This window comes from Trachypithecus francoisi, unplaced genomic scaffold (genome assembly GCF_009764315.1).
Source record: "Trachypithecus francoisi isolate TF-2019V2 unplaced genomic scaffold, Tfra_2.0 Lachesis_group6, whole genome shotgun sequence".
In the NCBI taxonomy this organism is placed as follows: Eukaryota; Metazoa; Chordata; class Mammalia; order Primates; family Cercopithecidae; genus Trachypithecus; species Trachypithecus francoisi.
Genome location: NW_022681471.1, coordinates 72,968,474 through 72,992,064, shown reverse-complemented (window position 1 = coordinate 72,992,064; position 23,591 = coordinate 72,968,474). Strand labels below are relative to the sequence as shown.

The window sequence follows — 23,591 nt, the reverse complement described above, 5'->3', positions numbered from 1 at the left end:
GCCTGTCCTGCCTGCCCAGGGACCCACCCAGTGACCTAGCAGAAGCCCTCCCATAAACCTGCTGAAATCAGTCTATAAAGACTGATTTGCTCCTTGAAATGCACAGACACCAATGAAAGGCTACATAAATAACAAATAATCCAGCAAACATGACACCACCAAAGTAAACTAGTATAGCTCCAGTAACAGCCTAAATAAATGGAGATCTATTAAAGGCTTGATGAAGAATTCAAGATAGTCATCCTGAAGTGCAGTGAATTGTGAGAGAACACAGACAACTAAACAAAATCAGGAAAACAATACATAAATGAGATGAGAAGTTTAATAAAGAAATAAAAACCATAAAAAGAACCCAAACAGAAATCCTTGAGCTGGTGTATACAATGACAGAACTGAAAACTAAAAGAAAGAGTTTCAATAGCAGACTTGATCATGCAGAAGAAAGAAATGGGTAACACAAAGATAGGTAATTTGAAATTCGCCAATTAGAGAAACAAAAAAGAAAAAAATGAAAATGAGTGAAGAAAGCATAAGGAACCTATGGGACACAATAAGCAAATGAATCTACTAATTATGGGAGTCCCATAATTTAGGAGAAGAAAAAGAGAGAGAAAGAAACAGAAAGCTTTTTTCAATAAATAATGGTTGGAAACTTCACAAATCCTAGGAAAGAAATGGACATCAAGATTCATGAAGCTCAGAGGATCCCAAGCAAGATCAACTCAAAGAAGAATATCCTGAAGCACATTATAATCAAATTGTCAAAAGTCAAAGACAAAAGAGAATATTGAAAGCATTAAGAGAAAAGAGTTGCATCACATACAAGGGAACCTCATCAGCCCACTTCTCAGCAGAAATCTTGCAGGCCAGGAGGGAGTGAGATGATACATTCAAAGTGCTAAAAGATGAAAAACTGCCAATGAAGAATACTATAACCAGCAAAGTGGTCATTCATAAATGAAGGAACAATAAAGACATTCTCAAAGCCAGCCATGGTAGCTCATGTCTGTAATCCCAGCATGTTGGGAGGCTGAGGTGGGAGGATTGCTTAAGGCCAGTTTGACACCAGCTGGGGCAACATAGTGAGGCTCTGTCTCTGCAAAAATAAAACTAATAAAATTAGCCAGGCATGATGATGTCCAGCTACTTGGACTTCCAGCTACTTGGGAAGCTAAGTCAGGAAGATCGCTTGAGCCCAGGAGTTCAAAGCTTCAGTGAGCTATGAGCATGCCACTGCCCTTCAGCATGGGTAACAAAATGAGACCCCATCTCTAGCAACAAAAAAAGGCATTCCAGACAAATAAAAGCTAAAGGAGTTCATCACAACTAGACCTACCTTGCAAGAAATGCTAAAGAAAGGTGTTCAAGTAGAAATGAAAGGATACTAAGTAACAATATTAAAACAGACAAAAATATGAAACTCACTGGTAAAGGTAAATATATCATCAAATCCAAAATGGTAGTGTGTAAATCACTTTTAACTTTACATCTTTTTATATCATGTATCCATTAAAAAATTATTGCAGCTGTAGTTATTTTTAATACTTTTGTCTCTTATCTCATGTTAGAGTTAAAAATGGAAATCAAAGAGTATCTTGAAGCATATGAAAATGGAAACACATCAAACCAAAACTTATAGAATGCAGCAAAAACAGTTCTAAGGGGAAAGTTTATCATGATAAATACCTACATAAAGAAAAAAGAAATATCACAAATCAATAACCTAACTTTACATCCCATGAAACTAGAAAAAAAAGAATAAACTAACCCTAAGATAAACAAAAGTAACAAACCCTTAGCTACACTAACCAAGGAAGAAAGAGAGAGAATATCAAATAAATAAAATCAGAAATAAAAGAGGAGACATTACAACTGATAAGACAGAAATACAAAGGTCATAAAAGACTACCATGAACAATCATACGCCAACAAATTGGATAATCTAGAAGAAATGGATATGTTTCTAGACACATACAACCTACCAAGAATAAATTATGAAGGAAGAAAATCTAAACAGATCAATGACAGGTGAGATTTAGTCAATAATCAAAAACCTCCTAACAAAGAAAAGCCCAGGACCAGACAGCTTCATAGGTGGTCAGTAGTTCCAGACCAGCTCGGCCAACGTGATGAGTTTGAGACCAGCCTGGCCAACATGCTGAAAATACAAAAATTAGCCAGGCATGGGGGCATGCTCCTGTAGTCCCAGCTACTCGGGAGGCTGAGGCACAAGAATTACTTGAACAAGGGAGCAGTGAGCCGAGATCGCACCATTGCACTCCAGCCTGGGCAACAGAGTGAAACTGTGTGTCAAAAGAAAAAAAAAAGAATTAATGGCCGGGCGCGGTGGCTCAAGCCTGTAATCCCAGCACTTTGGGAGGCCGAGACGGGCGGATCACAAGGTCAGGAGATCGAGACCATCCTGGCTAACACGGTGAAACCCCGTCTCTACTTAAAAAAAAATACAAAAAACTAGCCAGGCGAGGTGGCGGGCGCCTGTAGTCCCAGCTACTCGGGAGGCTGAGGCAGGAGAACGGCGTAAACCCGGGAAGCGGAGCTTGCAGTGAGCTGAGATCCGGCCACTGCACTCCAGCCTGGGTGGCAGAGCAAGACTCCGTCTCAAAAAAAAAAAAAAAAAAAAAAAGAATTAATGTCATTCCTTCTCAAACTCTTCCAGAAAATTGAAAGGGCAGGAGCACTTCCAAACTCCTTTTACCCTGATACCAAAGCACTACCTGATCAGCACTACCCTGATACCAAAGCTAGGCAAGGATACTGCAAGAAAAGAACATTACAGGCCCATATCCCTGATGAACATAGATGCAAAAAATCCTCAACAAAATACTAGCAAACCAAATTCAACAGCACATTAAAAGGATCATACACCATGATCAAGTGGGATTTATCCCTGGGATGCAGGGGTGGTTCAACATGCATATGTCAATAAATGTAATATGCCACATTAACAGAAGAAGAATAAAAATCATAAGATCATCTCAATAGGTGCAGAAAAAGCATTTGACAAAATTTAACATCTTTTCATGATAAAAACTCTCAGCAAGTTAGACATAGAAGGAATGAATCTCAACATAATAAAGGCCATATATGAAAAGTCCACAGCTAACATCATACACAGTGGTGAAAAGCTGAATGCTTTTCCTCTAAGATTAGAAACCAAGACAAGGGTGCTCATTCTGCCATTTCTACTCAACACAGTACTGGATGTCCTACCAAGAGCAATTACACAAGAAAAAGAAATAAAAGGCATCTAAATTGGAAAGAAAGAAGTTAAATTGTCTCTGTTAGCAGATGACATAATCTTATATAGAAAACCCTAAAGACTCCACCAAAAAAATTGTTAGAACTAATAGATGAATTCGGTAAAATGTCAGGATATAAAATGAACATCCAAAAATCAGTTGCATTTTTATACACTGACAATAAACTATCCAAAAAAGAAATGAAGGTAAACAATTCAATATATAAAATATATAAAGAATATATAAAGAACTCATACCACTCAATAGAAAAAAATAAAATAACCTAAACTTTTTAATAGGCAAAGGACTTGAACAGACATTTTTCCAAAGAAAACATACAAATAGCCAACAGGTATATGAAAAGGGGCTCAACACTATTAGTCATCAGGGAGCTGCAAATCAAAACCACAGTGAGATATCACCTTATACCTGTTAGGATAGCTATTATCAAAAAGACAAATGATAAGTTTTGGTGAGGATATAGATAAAAGGGAGTCTTTGTACACTGTTGGTAGGAATGTAAATTGTTACAAATTATGGAAAATAGTGGGCAGGTTCCAATGGTAATGAAATTGGTGTCTTGAAGAAATATCTGCCCACCCATGTTCACTGCAGTATTAATCATAATAGCCAAGACGTGGGATCAACCTAAGTGTCCATTGGCAGATGAATGAATAAAGAAAGTGTCACACACATACACACACACACACGAATATTATTCAGCCATAAAAAGGAGATCCTGCCATTTGCAATAACATGGATGAATCTGGAGGATATTATGCTAAGTGAAATAAGCCAGACACAGAAAGAAAAATACCATATGATCTCACTTAGAGCTGAATGTGGTGCCACATGCTTGTAATCCTAGCTACTCAGGAGGCTGAGGTGGGAGCATCACTTGAGCTCAGGAATTTGAGACCAGCTTGGGCAGCACAGAGAGAACCTGTCTCTAAATATGTATATCTGTAAATAAATATAAGTCAAATTCATAGAAGCGGAGAATAGAATGGTGGTTGCCAGGAGCTGGGGCAGAGGGAAAATAAGGAAATATTTGTCAAAGGGCACAAAATTTCAGTTATAAAAAGAAGAATTTCTGGGAATCTAAAGTATAGCAGCATGGTGACTATAGTTAATAATGCTATATCATATGCTTGAAATTTGCTGAGTGGATCTTAAGCATGCACACCTCTAGCCACAAACACACACAAAGGGTAACTGTATGGTGGTGTATGTGTTGATTGATTTGATTGCTGTAATCATCACACAATGTATACCTGTGTCAAATCATCACATTGTGCACACTGAATACACACCATTTTTATTTGTAAATTATACCTCCATAAAACTGGTAAAAATTAACTTGAAGTGTATTGTAGATTTAAATGTAAAAAAAGAAAACTGTAAAATGTTTAGTAGAAAACATAGGGGAGGCCAGGTGCAGTGGCTCACACCTGTAATCCCAACACTTGGGAAGCTAAGGCAGGAGGATCACTTGAGACCAGGAGTTTGAAACTAGCTGGGGCAACACAGCAAGACCCTGTCTCTACAAAAAAATACAAAATAAATTGGCTGGGTGTGGTAGCATGCTCCTGTAGTCCCAGCCACTCTGGAGGCTGAAGTAGGGGGAATCGCTTGAGCCCAGGAAGCAGAGGTTGCAATGAGTTGAGCCGAGATCATGCCACAGCACTCCAGTCTGGGTGACAGAGCCAGATCCTGTCTGAGAAAGAAAGAAAGAAAGAAAAAAGAAAGGAAGGAAGGAAGGAAGGAAGGAAGGAAAATATAGGGGAAAAATCTTCATGACACGAGGTTAGGCAAAGAGTTCTTTCAGCTTGACACCAAAAGCACAATCTGTGAAAGAAAAAAAAATTAATAAATTGGGCTTCATCAATATTAAAAGCTTTTGCTCTAAAAAGGACCCTGTTACAAGAATGAAAAGATAGACAGATTAGGAGAAAATGTTTGCAAATCACATGTCAGACAAAAAACTATATCCAAAATGCATAAAGAACTATCAAAAGTCAACAGTAAGAAAACAACCCAATTGAAAAACGGGCAAGGAATCACAGAAGGAGGGCGGAGCAAGATGGCCGAATAGGAACAGCTCCAGTCTTCAACTCCCAACGCGAGCGACACAGAAGACCGGTGATTTCTGCATTTTCAACTGAGGTACTGGGGTCATCTCTCTAGGGAGTGCCGGACAATCGGTGCTGGTCAGCTGCTGCAGCCTGACCAGCGTGAGCTGAAGCAGGGCGAGGCATCGCCTCACCTGGAAGCGCAAGGGGGAAGGAAATCCCTTTTCCTAGCGAGGGGAACTGAGACACACAACACCTGGAAAATCGGGTAACTCCCACCCCAATACTGCGCTTTAAGGAAACAGGCACACCAGGAGAATATATCCCATACCTGGCCGGAGGGTCCCACGCCCACGGAGCCTCCCTCACTGCTAACACAGCCGTCTGCGGCGATCTATCCGCAAGGCAGCAGCGAGGCTGGGGGAGGGGCGCCCGCCATTGCTGAGGCTTAAGTAGGTAAACAAAGACGCTGGGAAGCTCGAACTGGGTGGAGCTCACAGCAGCTCAAGGAAGCCTGCCTGTTCTGTAGACTCTACCTCTGCGGACAGCGCACAGCTGCAGTCCATTAGGGGAAAGAGCGGGGCCGTGCAGACGCGAACGACTCTGTCTGACAGCTTTGGGGAGAGCCGTGGATCTCCTAACGCGGAGGTTGAGATCCGAGAACGGAGAGACTGCCTGCTCAGGTGGGTCCCTGACCCCTGAGTAGCCTAGCTGGGAGACATCCCCCACTAGGGGCAGTCTGACACCCCACACCTCACAGGGTGGCGTCACCCCTGAGAGGAAACTTCCAAAGAAAGAATCAGACAGGTACACTCGCTGTTCAGCAATATTCTATCTTCGGCAACCTCTGCTGCTGACACCCAGGCAAACAGGGTCTGGAGTGGACCTCAAGCAATCTCCAACAGACCAACAGACAGTCCTTCTGACTGTCAGAAGGAAAACTATCAAACAGGAAGGACACCTATACCAAAACCCATCAGTACGTCACCATCATCAAAGACCAGAGACAGATAAAACCACAAAGATGGGGAAGAAGCAGGGCAGAAAAGCTGGAAATTCAAAAAATAAGAGCGCATCTCCTCCTGCAAAGGAGCGCAGCCCATCGCCAGCAACGGATCAAAGCTGGTCAGAGAATGACTTTGACGAGATGAGAGAAGAAGGCTTCAGTCCATCAAACCTCTCAGAGCTAAAGGAGGAATTACGTACCCAGCGCAAAGAAACTAAAAATCTTGAAAAAAAAGTGGAAGAATTGACAGCTAGACTAATTAATGCAGAGAAGATCATAAACGAAATGACAGAGATGAAAACCATGACACGAGAAATACGTGACAAATGCACAAGCTTCAGTAACCGACTCGATCAACTGGAAGAAAGAGTATCAGCGATTGAGGATCAAATGAATGAAATGAAGCGAGAAGAGAAACCAAAAGAAAAAAGAAGAAAAAGAAATGAACAAAGCCTGCAAGAAGTATGGGATTATGTAAAAAGACCAAATCTACGTCTGATTGGGGTGCCTGAAAATGAGGGGGAAAATGGAACCAAGTTGGAAAACACTCTTCAGGATATCATCCAGGAGAACTTCCCCAACCTAGTAGGGCAGGCCAACATCCAAATTCAGGAAATACAGAGAACTCCACAAAGATACTCCTCCAGAAGAGCAACTCCAAGACACATAATTGCCAGATTCACCAAAGTTGAAATGAAGGAAAAAATCTTAAGGGCAGCCAGAGAGAAAGGTCGGGTTACCCACAAAGGGAAGCCCATCAGAATAACAGCAGACTTCTCGGCAGAAACTCTACAAGCCAGAAGAGAGTGGGGGCCAATATTCAACGTTCTTAAAGAAAAGAATTTTCAACCCAGAATTTCATATCCAGCCAAACTAAGCTTCATCAGTGAAGGAGAAATAAAATCCTTTACAGACAAGCAAATGCTTAGAGATTTTGTCACCACCAGGCCTGCCTTACAAGAGACCCTGAAGGAAGCCCTAAACATGGAAAGGAACAACCGGTACCAGCCATTGCAAAAACATGCCAAAATGTAAAGAACATCGAGGCTAGGAAGAAACTGCATCAACTAACGAGCAAAATAACCAGTTAATATCATAATGACAGGATCAAGTTCACACATAACAATATTAACCTTAAATGTCAATGGACTAAATGCTCCAATTAAAAGACACAGACTGGCAAACTGGATAAAGAGTCAAGACCCATCAGTCTGCTGTATTCAGGAGACCCATCTCACATGCAGAGACATACATAGGCTCAAAATAAAGGGATGGAGGAAGATCTACCAAGCAAATGGAGAACAAAAAAAAGCAGGGTTGCAATCCTAGTCTCTGATAAAACAGACTTTAAACCATCAAAGATCAAAAGAGACAAAGAAGGCCATTACATAATGGTAAAGGGATCAATTCAACAGGAAGAGCTAACTCTCCTAAATATCTATGCACCCAATACAGGAGCACCCAGATTCATAAAGCAAGTCCTTAGAGACCTACAAAGAGACTTAGACTCCCATACAATAATAATGGGAGACTTCAACACTCCACTGTCAATATTAGACAGATCAACGAGACAGAAAGTTAACAAGGATATCCAGGAATTGAACTCATCTCTGCACCAAGCGGACCTAATAGACATCTATAGAACTCTCCACCCCAAATCAACAGAATATACATTCTTCTCAGCACCACATCGCACTTATTCCAAAATTGACCACATAATTGGAAGTAAAGCACTCCTCAGCAAATGTACAAGAACAGAAATTATAACAAACTGTCTCTCAGACCACAGTGCAATCAAACTAGAACTCAGGACTAAGAAACTCAATCAAAACCGCTCAACTACATGGAAACTGAACAACCTGCTCCTGAATGACTACTGGGTACATAACGAAATGAAAGCAGAAATAAAGATGTTCTTCGAAACCAATGAGAACAAAGATACAACATACCAGAATCTCTGGGACACATTTAAAGCAGTGTGTAGAGGGAAATTTATAGCACTAAATGCCCACAAGAGAAAGCAGGAGAGATCTAAAATTGACACTCTAACATCACAATTAAAAGAACTAGAGAGGCAAGAGCAAACACATCCAAAAGCTAGCAGAAGGCAAGAATAACTAAGATCAGAGCAGAACTGAAGGAGATAGAGACACAAAAAACCCTCCAAAAAATCAATGAATCCAGGAGTTGGTCTTTTGAAAAGATCAACAAAATTGACAGACCGCTAGCAAGACTAATAAAGAAGAAAAGAGAGAGGAATCAAATAGTCGCAATAAAAAATGATAAAGGGATATCACCACCGACCCCACAGAAATACAAACAACCATCAGAGAATACTATAAATGCCTCTACGCAAATCAACTAGAAAATCTAGAAGAAATGGATAATTTCCTGGACACTTACACTCTCCCAAGACTAAACCAGGAAGAAGTTGAATCCCTGAATAGACCAATAGCAGGCTCTGAAATTGAGGCAACAATTAATAGCCTACCCACCAAAAAAAGTCCAGGACCAGATGGATTCACAGCTGAATTCTACCAGAGGTACAAGGAGGAGTTGGTACCATTCCTTCTGAAACTATTTCAATCAATAGAAAAAGAGGGAATCCTCCCCAACTCTTTTTATGAGGCCAACATCATCCTGATACCAAAGCCTGGCAGAGACACAACAAAAAAAGAGAATTTTAGACCAATATCCCTGATGAACATCGATGCAAAAATTCTCAATAAAATACTGGCAAACCGGATTCAGCAGCACATCAAAAAGCTTATCCACCATGATCAAGTGGGCTTCATCCCTGGGATGCAAGGCTGGTTCAACATTCGCAAATCAATAAACGTAATCCAGCATATAAACAGAACCAAAGACAAGAACCACATGATTATCTCAATAGATGCAGAAAAGGCTTTTGACAAAATTCAACAGCCCTTTATGCTAAAAACGCTCAATAAATTCGGTATTGATGGAACGTACCTCAAAATAATAAGAGCTATTTATGACAAACCCACAGCTAATATCATACTGAATGGGCAAAAACTGGAAAAATTCCCTTTGAAAACTGGCACAAGACAGGGATGCCCTCTCTCACCACTCCTATTCAACATCGTGTTGGAAGTTCTGGCTAGGGCAATCAGGCAAGAGAAAGAAATCAAGGGTATCCAGTTAGGAAAAGAAGAAGTCAATTGTCCCTGTTTGCAGATGACATGATTGTATATTTAGAAAACCCCATTGTCTCAGCCCAAAATCTCCTTAAGCTGATAAGCAACTTCAGCAAAGTCTCAGGATACAAAATTAATGTGCAAAAATCACAAGCATTCTTATACACCAGTAACAGACAAGCAGAGAGCCAAATCAGGAATGAACTTCCATTCACAATTGCTTCAAAGAGAATAAAATACCTAGGAATCCAGCTTACAAGGGATGTAAAGGACCTCTTCAAGGAGAACTACAAACCATTGCTCAGTGAAATCAAAGAGGACACAAACAAATGGAAGAACATACCATGCTCATGGATAGGAAGAATCAATATCGTGAAAATGGCCATACTGCCCAAGGTTATTTATAGATTCAATGCCATCCCCATCAAGCTACCAATGAGTTTCTTCACAGAATTGGAAAAAACGGCTTTAAAGTTCATATGGAACCAAAAAAGAGCCCGCATTGCCAAGACAATCCTAAGTCAAAAGGACAAAGCTGGAGGCGTCACGCTACCTGACTTCAAACTATACTACAAGGCTACAGTAACCAAAACAGCATGGTACTGGTACCACAACAGAGATATAGACCAATGGAACAGAACAGAGTCCTCAGAAATAATACCACACATCTACAGCCATCTGATCTTTGACAAACCTGACAAAAACAAGAAATGGGGAAAGGATTCCTATTTAATAAATGGTGCTGGGAAAATTGGCTAGCCATAAGTAGAAAGCTGAAACTGGATCCTTTCCTTACCCCTTATACGAAAATTAATTCAAGATGGATCAGAGACTTAAATGTTAGACCTAATACCATAAAAACCCTAGAAGAAAATCTAGGTAGTACCATTCAGGACATAGGCATGGGCAAGGACTTCATGTCTAAAACACCAAAAGCAACGGCAGCAAAAGCAAAAATTGACACATGGGATCTAATTAAACTAAAGAGCTTTTGTACAGCAAAAGAAACTACCATCAGAGTGAACAGGCAACCTACAGAATGGGAGAAAATTTTTGCAACCTACTCATCTGACAAAGGGCTAATATCCAGAATCTACAAAGAACTCAAACAAATATACAAGAAAAAAACAAACAACCCCATCAAAAAGTGGGCAAAGGATATGAACAGACATTTCTCAAAAGAAGACATCCATACAGCCAACAGACACATGAAAAAATGCTCATCATCACTCGCCATCAGAGAAATGCAAATCAAAACCACAATGAGATACCATCTCACACCAGTTAGAATGGCAATCATTAAGAAGTCAGGAAACAACAGGTGTTGGAGAGGATGTGGAGAAATAGGAACACTTTTACACTGTTGGTGGGATTGTAAACTAGTTCAACCATTATGGAAAACAGTATGGCGATTCCTCAAGGATCTAGAACTAGATGTACCATATGACCCAGCCATCCCACTACTGGGTATATACCCAAAGGATTATAAATTACTCTACTACAAAGACACATGCACACGTATGTTTATTGCGGCACTATTCACAATAGCAAAGACTTGGAATCAACCCAAATGTCCATCTGTGACAGACTGGATTAAGAAAATGTGGCACATATACACCATGGAATACTATGCAGCCATAAAAAAGGATGAGTTTGCGTCCTTTGTAGGGACATGGATGCAGCTGGAATCCATCATTCTTAGCAAACTATCACAAGAAGAGAAAACCAAACACCGCATGTTCTCACTCATAGGTGGGAACTGAACAATGAGATCACTTGGACTCGGGAAGGGGAACATCACACACTGGGGCCTATCATGGGGAGGGGGGAGGAGGGAGGGATTGCATTGGGGAGTTATACATGATATAAACGTCATGCACATGTACCCTAGAACTTAAAGTATAATAAAAAAAAAAAAAAAAAAGAAAAACGGGCAAAAGATTGAAGGGACACTTCACCAAAGAGGATATGCAGAAAGCAGACAAGCACATGAAAAGCTGTTTCGCATCACTAGCTATTAGAGAAATGCAAGTTAAAATTATGATGAGCTACCAATGCGCATATATTAGTTTTTTTTTCTTCATTTTTTTTCCTTTCTTTTTCCCCCAGTGCGCATATATTAGAATGGCTTGGCCATCTTCACTACAAACTAAATTAGAAGCCTACCTATGTGAACTTCCTCTTTGATAACCCTCTCCAAGACGCCTCACTTGAACGTGACAAGAGAAATTGGAACCATCTCCTGGTGTCAAGGCCATAATATCTAAGGGAGTGTCACACATACATAAATGCTTGTTCTTCATCATTCCTTTCTCAGGTACCCTTGCTTTATGTCACGGAACTCTTTTTCCATGAGACTTAGCTCTTCCACATTTGGCCTCTATTTCTCCGTATCTTTCTTTCTTTATTTATTTTGAGATGGAGTCTTGCTCATCTTCCAGACTGGAGTGCAGTGGCGCGATCTCGGCTCACTGCAAGCTCCGCCTCCTGGGTTCACGCCATTCTCCTGTCTCAGCCTCCCGACTAGCTGGGACTACAAGCGCTGCCACCACGCCCGGATAATTTTTTTTTTTTTTTTTTTTTTTTTTGTATTTTTAGCAGAGACAGGGTTTCACCGTTTCACCGTGTTAGCCAGAATGGTCTCGATTTCCCGACCTCGTGATCCGCCCGCCTCGGCCTCCCAAAGTGCTGGGATTACAGGCGTGAGCCACCGCGCCCGGCCTCTCCTATATCTTTAAATTCCACTTTTGTCACTGTGCACGACTTTAGTGACACTCAGGCTGGGTCTGGAAGCCTGCTCTGAAAAAACGTTCCTGGTCTCTTGCCGGGTCATACCTGCAGTTCCAATAGGTTCCACAAGGGGGATGGTGTGACCCAGGTAAGGGCTCTTAGACCGCCTTTAGGACTGGTGGATAAAATGAATGAGATAAAAGGTACACAACCAATCCGTCTATGCTATTAAAATGACATCACATTTAAATAACACTATACATGCTGACTAAATAGTAATCATCAAGTTTACTACTGAAAACAGAAAACATTTTCTTATTTCTTTTTCAATCCGTCTACAGATATTTGTTGAACACATACTGTGTGCCAAGCTCTCTTCTAAATACTGGGGATGCAAACAAAATGTATTTGAAAAAATATATAAAGGAAATGATATACTTAAGCTAACTTTAATTAGTGATGATTCTTATTTAACTTTATCTGAATTTTCTTCTGAAGCTTAATTGGCAAATTTACTCCCCTCTTTGATGAAGGGCATAGACAGCAAGGATTTTCTCCGTGACAGGCTTCCCATAAAACTCCTCCCACCACTCTTTCCTGTCTAATTCGAATGCTTACAACAACCATCTCGATCAGTGCTTATGAGGGCAATTCAGCTTATTACAAAGGTTTCTTCTACTCCATAACATGACTTTTTAAAGTACTGTCCACTCAGCCTTTTTCCTGCTATTTTCATTTATGTCCAAAATGCAAGAGACAAAGAGTTGGTAGGTAACTCCTGAGTTTCTTCTTCCCTGAAACTTTTATCTGCCATGACATGGTACCTGGTCAAAGAAGTCATTCCCTTAGCTAAGTCTTTTTTTATTCACCATATGTATACTCAGCCCCTCTTTCTCATGAATGCAGATTTTTTAATGGAATTCATTCCCACTGCTGTAAGATGTATCATGTTCACAGTTACAGCCTGCTATGGTCATTTGCGAACACAGACTTCCCCTTCTGAACCTTTGTGACACTTTTGAATGGAACAAAATGAACGTAGTAAAGTGGGTTTTTTGTTGTTATTGTTGTGTTTTTTGTTTTTTTGGTTTTTTAGAGATAGGGTCTTGCTTTGTTACCCAGGCTGGTCTCAAACTCCTAGGTTCAAGCTGTCCTCTCGCTTTGGCCTCCCTCCCAAATTGCTAAGATTATAGGAGTGAGCCACCGCACCTGGCCTAGTAGAGCAGTTTTGTTGTTGTTGTTTGTTTTGTTTTGTTTTGTTTTTTTCGAGACGGAGTCTTGCTCTGTTGCCCAGGCTGGAGTGCAGTGGTGCTATCTCAGCTCACTGCAACCTCTGCCTCCCGAGTTCAAGCAGTTCTCCTGCCTCTGCCTCCCGAGTAGCTGGGACTACAAGCGTGTGCCACCTCGCCCCGCTAATTTTTTGTATTTTTAGTAGAGACGGGGTTTCACTGTGTTAGCCAGGATGGTCTGAATCTCCTGACCTTGTGATCCACCTGCCTCGGCCTCCCAAAGTGGAGCAGTTTTTAATCCATGTTTACTTTTCAGCATCAAACAGCCTGTACACTGCGGGTAACGTCCCTGATGGAATATGCAGACTTAGCAGTTCAGCACAGGAAAGTGGTTCAAGCTTTTAGAAAGAATTTCCAGAGGTCCCAGAATGGGGATTCAGCTACCAGCCCAATGTGCTCTTCTTCCCATTCAGCAAGCCATGCTGTCCTTTGACCCCAACTTCATGGTTCTGCTCTTTCTTCAATTGAGAGTTTGGCCATCAAGGAGACCCAGATCCAGGGGCTCAGAGGCCTGCCTAGACCACAGCAGAGACAAATGGAGGGCGAGGGGTTGGGGAAGAGGGGAGAAGGAGAGAAGGGTCCCACACCAGCCTAGCCCTGCTCCTGTAGTATAGAGCAGAGGCCGAGGTTATTAGAAGTGTACTAAAACTTGAAGGGAATTGAAAGGTGTGAACCCTTTTTATCTCCTCAGGAGCTATTCCCATTCTCCTTATACCCTACTTTCTGCTGTTCAGTAAGTTCTGGTCCTTGGCTGTGCTCTCCTTAGCCTGGCTCGCCTATGATTGGAACACCCACAGTCAAGGTAAGAGACAGGGGCACAATGGTCGTCCTGTTTGGGCCAAGAATGGAAGCACAGGGAGAGGGAGGTGGAGGGAGAGAGGGAGAACCAAGGGTAGGGGAGAGGCGAAGGAAGGGGAGAGAGAAGGGAGAGCAAAGCTCAGCAGGGACAGAGGTCTCTACCAGGTAGCTCAGGAAGAATTATGAGGTTGAGGTCTCTGGGCAGGTGCCCCCAGTCTCAGACTATTTTCCTGTCACCTTTCTGGTCAGCTCTAGAGGAGCAGGGGCTTCCTATGTCTTGGGGACTGGATTCAGGGACAGTACTTACAGTTCTGAGGTGTCAGAAGGAGGCCCCTCCTGTGACCTGAGGACTGCAGGCAGAACTCTCCTCCTCTGGGAGAGGTGGAGGGACTACAATGCCCTACGGACTCTTCCCTTCCCTTCTGTACACACAGGCGGCAGGCGTTCAGCTTGGGTACGAAACTGGACCCTATGGAATTATTTCCGAAATTACTTCCCAGTAAAGGTGACTACTCTTCCTTGGGGTGCCCTCAGTCCCTGTTGCCCAGACTCTTGCTCTCTACTCAGCTCCGTGTTTTCAGAGGCTTTGGTGGTCAGCAGCGAAGGTCAAGGCCCGGAGTCATAATGCAAAGCAAGGGCCCAAGATGGATGGGCAGGTGGGGAGACAGGTGGATGGCAGCCTTTCCTGCACTGGCAAAGCCAGGTCAGCCTCTCTGACCATCGTGAGGCCTGGCAATCCTATGACAATGATGACATCTTAGTGTACAGGGATTTGGGGCTCCCGAAGGGAAACATAGGCTACCTGCTGGGATTTTAGTCCACACATCGTTTCTTCCTTCTTTGTAGCCAATGCTCTGACTCAATCTCCCTCTAACAGCTGGTGAAGACTCATGATCTTTCTCCCAAACACAACTACATCATTGCCAATCACCCCCATGGCGTTCTCTCTTTTGGTGTCTTCATCAACTTTGCCACTGAGGCCACTGGCATTGCTCGGATTTTTCCATCCATTACTCCCTTTGTAGGGACCTTAGAAGGGGTATTTTGGATCCCAATTGTGCGAGAATATGTGATGTCAATGGGTGAGTATAAGAAATAATTAATTCTATTTTTTTACCTACTTCAAAGGTGCAACCCCAATAAGTCCTGACAATCATTCCCTGATTGAAGAGTACATGATAGAAAATAAGTCCAGCACACCCTGGGCCCGTAACAGGAGTATGTGGCTAAGCATTAGTTTCTGTCCAAGATCTAAGGAGCAGGGTTTGGTTGGGCAGCAGAGGAAGTTATAGGCATTCATAAGAGTCACCAGGACTTTTTTCAGAGGGAGAACCAGAAGGCTGGAATTCAGGACCAATACCAAAGTGCAAATCAGAGGATGAAAGCCAAGAATGAAACACAAATGCAGGGAAAAGCAGGTGTGAATGGGATTGCTCCGGTGAACTTCACCAGGCTCTCTCTAGGATGTCAGTTGGCATCTTTGGGCCAGTCATTTGTACACCATGGTGTCTTAAAAGCATTTTGAAGTCTATCATACTAGCTAAAACCCTCCTGGTCCATGACTTTTATCTCCTTGGAACCCCTTCACACTTGCATAAAATGCCAAGGGATAAAGGATAGGAGTTCGTCAGAGTATCCAGAACAACTTCCCCATGCTCAGCTTCAGGTCAGTGCACTGTGACAAATGTCTCTCTCTCTGGACAAATAATCATCCTTCTGGACACCAGAAAACACCTGAAGCCAAACATTAAAAGGTAAGATACATTTCTCTGGAGGGGCCAGGTGGGACCACTAGAGTCCCAGAGGATGCTTCTACTCTGCTCTGAGGTTAGCATGGCCCTGGAGTGGGAATCTTTCTCAATGGCTAGAGCCTGGAGGCAATTTCTGCCATCCCAGTGGAGAATAGACGGTGAGCGCAGGGCAAAGATGGGAGACAGAAGTGAGAAAGGCTAGATGATTGTTGTTAAACAACAGGGTGTCATTCACATTCCATCATTCATCTACATTTCAGTTTGGCTTGGGCAGGCTCACGGGTCTGCCTACTCTCCAGAAACCCCAGCCATTGGCTTCCCTTTGGCAGGTTACTCTTAGGGAGGAAGCAGGTTGCTGGTGGCTAGCCTCCATTACCCCTGGAGGAGAGAACTCTGGAGGATCTCCAGTGTTGTCAGCCTGGCAGAGTGGAACATGGCTGTGCTTCATGGGTAGAGAGGGATGAGGTGGGCTTAGATACTATTGATCTGAAATGCAGTAGGCTATGGATGGTAAGAGGCAGAGGAACTCAGTATAGACCCAACTGCAGAAGCACAGACCCCCAAGGCAAACGGCTGACCCTAAGGACCAACCTTAGGCTAGGGCAGTCATAACCCAGGACACCAAGGTCAGAGACAGAAAGGTGGAAACAGCAATCATCAGAAAACAGAAGAACTGTCTCCGACAGGAAGAGCCTGGGAAAACCCCTCACTCCATCCTCAGGCATGAAGTTTTCTACCACTTGACCCTTTGGTTTCACAGGTGTGTGCCCCGTGAGTAGGTCAGCCTTGAAGTACTTGCTGACCCAGAAAGGCTCAGGCAATGCCGTGGTTATTGTGGTGGGTGGAGCTGCTGAAGCTCTCTTGTGCCAGCCAGGAGCCTCCACTCTCTTCCTCAAGCAGCGTAAAGGTTTTGTGAAGTTGGCACTGAAAACAGGGTAGGTTCCAAGGTTCTAATGCTCTGTTGTCAGGGTGCCATAGACCCTCTCTAGCCCTCTCCAGAATGGTGCCTTCCCTAGGCACCTGTTAGAAGGCCCCCATCTTCACTCTAATTCCTTCTGTCTACCCCCTCACACTGTGCCTTAGGGATGTTTGGGCCTCCAGATACGTTTCAATGGGCACTTTTCTTACTCGAAGTTGGAGAAAGAACAGCAGAAGAAAACCTTTTACTTTCTGCCCATTGACCTGGTAGGCTGGAGGTCTGGGAAAGTGGGGCTCCACTCTATATCAGCCTGTTAACTGAGAGGCCCTGAGAATCTACCAACTGCAAGGGGAGGCACTAGCTTTGATGCTGTGAGGATCAAAAAGATAAGATGTGCTCCCAAAGAGTATACAATCTGGTTTGAGAAATAGACCTCATTCATTCAGCAGTTACTGAACACCCACTGTATGTCAGGCATAGTACTATGCATTTAGGATACAAAAGTAAATAAGACCTGGTCCTTGCAAACTCACAGTTCAATATGGAAGACGACAGACCCATACACATATAATTACCAAATAAATACATGCAGAATCCTACCACTTGCTACCTAGACTACCACCCCTTGGTTTACTACCATCATCTCTCCCCTTGGATGATTTTAACACTTCTAACTGCTCTTCCTGTATCCATTCCCGCCTCCCACACCCCCAAGAGTCTATTCCCAGCTTCAGCCAGGATGATCCTGTTAAACACGAGTCAGATCATGTCACTTCTCAAAACGCTCCAGTGGCTCCCATGTCACTCAGAGTAAAACCCAAAGTCCTTACAAGGGCTTGCAAGATGTGGAATAATCTGGTCCTTAGCTGCCTCTCTGTCCTCATCACTCACTCCTCTCACTCCTCTCTCATTCCATCACAGCTACACTGGCCTCTTTGCTGTCCCTCAAGCAAGCCACCCACTCCTGCCTTGGGGTCTTTGCTTTAGCTGCTCCCTCTGCCCGCAACACTATTCCTCCAAATGACTACTTGGCTCATTCCTTTATCTCCTTCAAGTCTTTGCTCAAATGTCTCTTCTCAATATGGTTATCTGACCATCTTGCCCTATTTTTTCCTGGTTACACTTATCTTCTTATAGATCATCCATTTTATTTATTTGTTTACTTCCTATTTTCGATGTTTATTGTCTGTCTTCCTCCCAAAAAAAGTAAACTCCACGAAGACAGAATTTTAAAAATTCCATTGTATTTACTGATGCATCTCCAGGGCCTAAAACAGTGCTGGCACATAGAAAGAGCTTAATATTTGTTAAACAAATGGAACACTACAATGGAAATGTGTACAAAGTGCTATGTGAGCACCAATTGATGGAAAAATCTTGACCCAGAATAGAGGTTTCATAGGTGGGTAACATCTGAATTGCGAATTGAAATATTAGTAGGAGTTTCCAGGCAGACCAAAAGGGAGAAAGAACTCAGGCATTCAGTGAGGACCTATGGCATGTCAGGCGCTATGCCGGGGCCTAGGGGTTCAAAGACGAATATGACTCAGTTCTCGCCTTTGATTGGCTTGCTGTCTAAGGGGCGAGTCAGGCAAGTAAGGAGATGCCTGTAATACACGGTTGGGGCAGTGTTAGTGTAGAAGCACTAGATGAGGGGTACGTACTCCGCATTGGGGGAATTGAGGTGGTCAAACAAAGTTGCTTTAAGGGGATGAAATTGGGACTGAGTGCAAAACTGAATGAGCCACATGAAGACAGAGGGAAGGCACTTCCGACAAAGGAAGCAAAATGTACAAAGACATAGATGAGAGAGTACAAGGCACAATTAATATGGCTAAGCAGATTGCAAGGAAAGAGTGGGGAGAGGAAAAACTAGCCAAGGAGTGAAGGCCAGAGCAAAAAGGCCGTAAGGAAGCAGCATGGTGCAAACTGAGGAGCTCTGCAAGATTTTGAGAGGAGTGGCATGTCCAGATATGCAGTTTACAAAGAACACTCTGGATGCTGGATGCAATGAAGACAGAGCTTTTGAGATTAGTTTCTTCCTATACCAGAACAAGGCAGAGCAGCAGCTCCCCTCAGAGAGTTCAGCTGGGAGAGTGGGGCATGGCAGGAATGGGACATGAGGCTAGAGATGTTTGGGTGCTTTGGTTCTTGTCCTATAAGGGAGAGGTTGGAGAGGTTTCCCACCTTGGAGAGGATTTTTCTGGGGACCTTCCTCAGAGAGCTCACACCCCTGCCCCTCTTCTTTGCAGGGCACACCTTGTCCCTTCATATTCCTTTGGTGAGAACGAGGTTTTCAATCAGGAGACCTTCCCTGAGGGCACGTGGTTAAGGTTGCTCCAAAAAACCTTCCAGGACACATTCAAAAAAATCCTGGGACTAAATTTCTGTACCTTCCATGGCCGGGGCTTAACTCACGGATCCTGGGGCTTCCTGCCTTTCAATCGGCCCATTACCACTGTTGGTGAGCTTTCCAGTATCTCCAGATGGCCTCTTTCTTCATTCACTTCCCACCCACTTTAAACCATCCATCAAGTCCAGGGGGACCCAACTCACATCTGCGATGGGCAATGGGTGTGGTTGAGAGCACGGTGGGTAGGACAACTAAAGAGATAAGAGTTGTGGCCATTCATAGATGTGACATCAGCATCTGCTGCAAGAGCATCACCATTCACACACATTCTGTCACCACTCTCCTGAGCTTGCTTGCATTCTCTTGAGCATGGGTTTGATTAGATGATCAGAGAACAGGGGCCAGGATGAGACTGGAGCAAAGGGAAAGAATGAAAGAAGGGGAGGAAAGCCAGATACTGAGTTTCAGTACATGGCTCCCAGTGAGGGATGGGGATGGGTAGTTTGAGTTGAGGGGGGGACTCTGATGTTTGTCTCTTGTCTTTTTTCATAGTTGGGGAACCCCTGCCAATTCCCAGGATTAAGAGGCCAAACCAGAAGACAGTGGACAAGTATCACGCACTCTACATCAGTGCCCTGCGCAAGCTCTTTGACCAACATAAAGTTGAATATGGCCTCCCTGAGACCCAAGAGCTGACAATTATATAACAGGAGGCACATTCCTCATTAACCTATCCCCTAAGCCATGAGGGATCCAAGTAGAGCCACTGAAAAAGAAGAATTCCAGGAAAGGGAAAGATTGTAAGGATGAGAGAAGAGACCATCCAAACCAGAAATTATTTAATAAATCAGAGTTCTAGCAATAGAGTCCCCTCCCAAGTGGCTGAGCAGGCTTAGGGGAAAGAACCAGAGGGGCAGGGGAGGACTGGGGAGGGCTGGACCTGCACTGTAGCTGCCTGGTCAAAGCAGACGGGATTCCCTCAGTTGTGCTAGAGTTCTAAATTGGCAATGCAGTTACACTGTTTCTTCTTTGAAAATAAAGTTCTAGACATATAAAACAGGACACCACTATTTCCTGACTATTCTGTGGTTCGCTATTGGGCTTCCCTCAAACCTGAGATTTTCCCTTCTAACCAGAAAGCTGCTCTATGGAGAGCCACTTTCCTCTTCTTTATTTACCCTTCATGCTTCCCCTGACAGAAAAGGTGGGGGAATGGAACCATAGCTGCTGCACAGTGTAGGAGACAGGAGCAGAAACATGGGAACTAGCACAGGTACCCGCCGGGTAGCCCACCTCTCCTGATCCCACATAACCACCCTATGTCAGAAGGGAGGGAGCCACAAGACCATGCACCAACTGTAAGTTTGCTTGATGTCAAGTCCCTACTATGTTCCAGGGACCATGACATTGCTTTCATAACCATTGTCTCTTAATACTAAACATAAGCCCAGTGAGATTGAGATTGTCATCACCTCCATTTCACAGTAGCTAAAGCTCCTAGAGGGTTAGTAACTTGCCCAAAGCCACACAACTTTGGATAGAACTAGCATTCAAACCAAAGTTCTCTCCAATGTACCACTCCATGTCCCCATTCCTCATTTTCTAGAGACCCATTTTTCAGCTTCATTTTTCCTAAATGAGGCCCCCCGCACTCCACCAAAATTAGATCATAAATGTGGGCAAAAAAGGCACTGATTCTACTCACAGTAGTCCTAATATTAGGCCCCAGGAAAATAATTGATTAATTTAAAAAATCTTTCTACGTCAATAGAAAGGAAATGAGAACACAGAGGGTCAATTGATTTTCACCTAGGGTGCCAAGACAATTCAATGTGGGAAAGAATGGTCTTCAACAAACAATGCTGAGACAACTGGACATCCACATGCAGAAAAATAAAGTTGGACCTTACCTCATATCATATACAAAAATTAACTCAAACGGATCAAAGACCTAAAGTGAAAGTTAAAACTATTAAACTCATGGAAGAAAACCTAGGTGTAAAGCTTCATAATCTTGGATTAGGCAATGACTTCTTAGATATGACATCAAAAGCACAAACAACAAAATAAAAAATAGATAAGTTGGACTCCATTATAATTAAACACTTTTGTGCTTCAAAGGACACCATTAAGAAAGTGAAAAGACGACCCACAGAATGGGAGAAAATATCTACAAATCACGTATCTCATAAGAGTCTAGGAGCCAGAATAGATAAATAATTCTTACAACTCAACAACTGAAAGACAATTCAATTTTAAATAAGCAAAAGATTTAAATAGACATTTCTCCAAAGAAGCTATACAAATGAAAAAGTAAGGGTCGGGTGCAATGGCTAACACCTGTAATCCCAGCACTTTGGGATGCCCAGGAGGGAGGATGGCTCGAGCCCAGGAATTTGAGACCAGCCTGGGCAACATAGTGAGACCCTATCTCTACAAAAAATTAAAAAATTAGCCGGGTGTGGTGATGCATGCCTGTATTCCCAGCTACCGGGAGACTGAGGTGGAAGGACTGCTTGAGCCCAGGAGTTCAAGGCTGCAGTGAGCTACAATCGTCACATCACTACACTCCAGCCTGGGTGACAGGGTGAGACCCCGTTTCTAATAAAACAGAAAAAGAAAAAGTGCTGAAAATCATTAATCATTAGGGAAATGCAAATCAAAACCACCATGACACCATTTTACACCCACTAGGATGACTATAATAAAACAAGATAGACAATAACAAGTATTAGTTAGGATATGGAGAAACTGGAATTCTTTGGCATTGCTGATCGTAAAATGGTGAAGCCACTTGGAAAACAGTTTGACAGTTCTCAAAGAGTTAAGTGTAGAGTTACCATATGACCCAGCAATTCTACTTTTAGTTATATACCCTTCAAATTTAAAACATACGGTCACACAAAAACTTGTACATAGATTATCACAGCAGAATTATTCCTAATAGCAAAACAGTGCAAGCAATCCGAAGGTCTACCGACTGATGAATGGATAAATGTATTGGTGTCTATCCATACAATGGAATATTATTTGGCAATAAAAAGGAATGCAGTGATGATACATGCTACAAAACAGATGAACCTTGAAAACATTATGGTAAGTGAAAGAAGCCAGACACAAAAGGTCGTCTATTGTATGATTCCATTTCTATGAAATGTCCAGAATGAGCAAATATAGAGATAGAAAGACAGAAGAGAAAGAGAAATTGTGAAGGAAGAAAGGAAAGGAGAATGACATCTAATGGGTAGGGGTTTCTTTTAGGGGTGATGAAATGTTCTGGAATTAGATAATGGTGGTGGTTGCACAACCTTGCAAATATGTTAAAACCACTAAATTGGACACTTTAAAATGGTGAATTTTATGGTATGTGAATTCTATCTCAGTGAAAGAGCAATGTTTAAGAAAACTTAGCCTTTCAATTTAAGGGAAAAAACTGTGAGCTATTTTAAAGTAAAAAATTCACAATAAAAAAATTTAAATGCTTTATATTTCGAAATGATTGTAGATTTACAGGTAATTGCAAAATTAGAGTCCCTTGAACCCTTTATGCAGCTTTCCACAATGGTGACATCATATGTAACTGTAGTACAATATCAAAACAGTAAATTGACACTGGTACAATACTGTTAAAACTTATTCAGTTTTCACTGTTTTTACACTCACATATGTGTGTTTGTGTGTGTGTGTGCATGTGTGTCTATGCAATTTGATCCCATAAATAGATTCATGTAACTCCCATGACCATCATGATAGAGAACTGTTTTATTACCACAGAGGAACTTCCTCATATTACCCCTGTATAAGCACACACCCCCACCTTTGTCCCTGTCCCTGGCAATCACTGATCTACTTTCCATCTCTACAGCTTTGTCATTTCAAGGATTATACAAACGGAATCACAGTATGTAATATTTTGAGATTGTCTTTTTTCACTAAGCATAATGCCCTTAAAGATCTAAGTTATAATGTATCCACAGTTCATTCCTTTATGTTGGCTGGGCAGTACTCTATGGTCTGCACACGCCAGAGTTTGTTTAACCACTCACTCATCGAAAGACATCTGGATTGTTTCCAGTTGTTTGGCTATTACAAGTAAAGCTGCTGAAAACATCTAAAACTTACACCCTTCCCAATATATAAGAAAAGAAACATCAAATCAATAAAATATCACGAAGAGCTGTGATTTAAAATCAAAATACAATATTTTGAATTTTGACTCCATGAACACATAATGAGCCAGACACAATTTTGGCAA

General features: G+C 42.5%; 1 protein-coding gene across 1 annotated transcript in view; it reads left to right on the top strand.

Annotated features, from left to right (window-relative positions):
- Positions 1-20,274, top strand: part of DGAT2L6 (diacylglycerol O-acyltransferase 2 like 6) — a 33,799-nt gene extending 13,525 nt beyond the window's left edge. The window contains exons 2-7 of the mRNA XM_033201598.1: positions 14,207-14,317; positions 14,748-14,818; positions 15,191-15,395; positions 16,825-16,999; positions 19,236-19,447; positions 19,889-20,274. Of these exons, the coding sequence (XP_033057489.1) occupies positions 14,207-14,317; positions 14,748-14,818; positions 15,191-15,395; positions 16,825-16,999; positions 19,236-19,447; positions 19,889-20,043 (929 nt within the window). The 3' untranslated portion in view covers positions 20,044-20,274. The remainder of the gene's footprint in view (positions 1-14,206; positions 14,318-14,747; positions 14,819-15,190; positions 15,396-16,824; positions 17,000-19,235; positions 19,448-19,888) is intronic.
- The last annotated feature ends 3,317 nt before the right edge of the window (positions 20,275-23,591 follow it).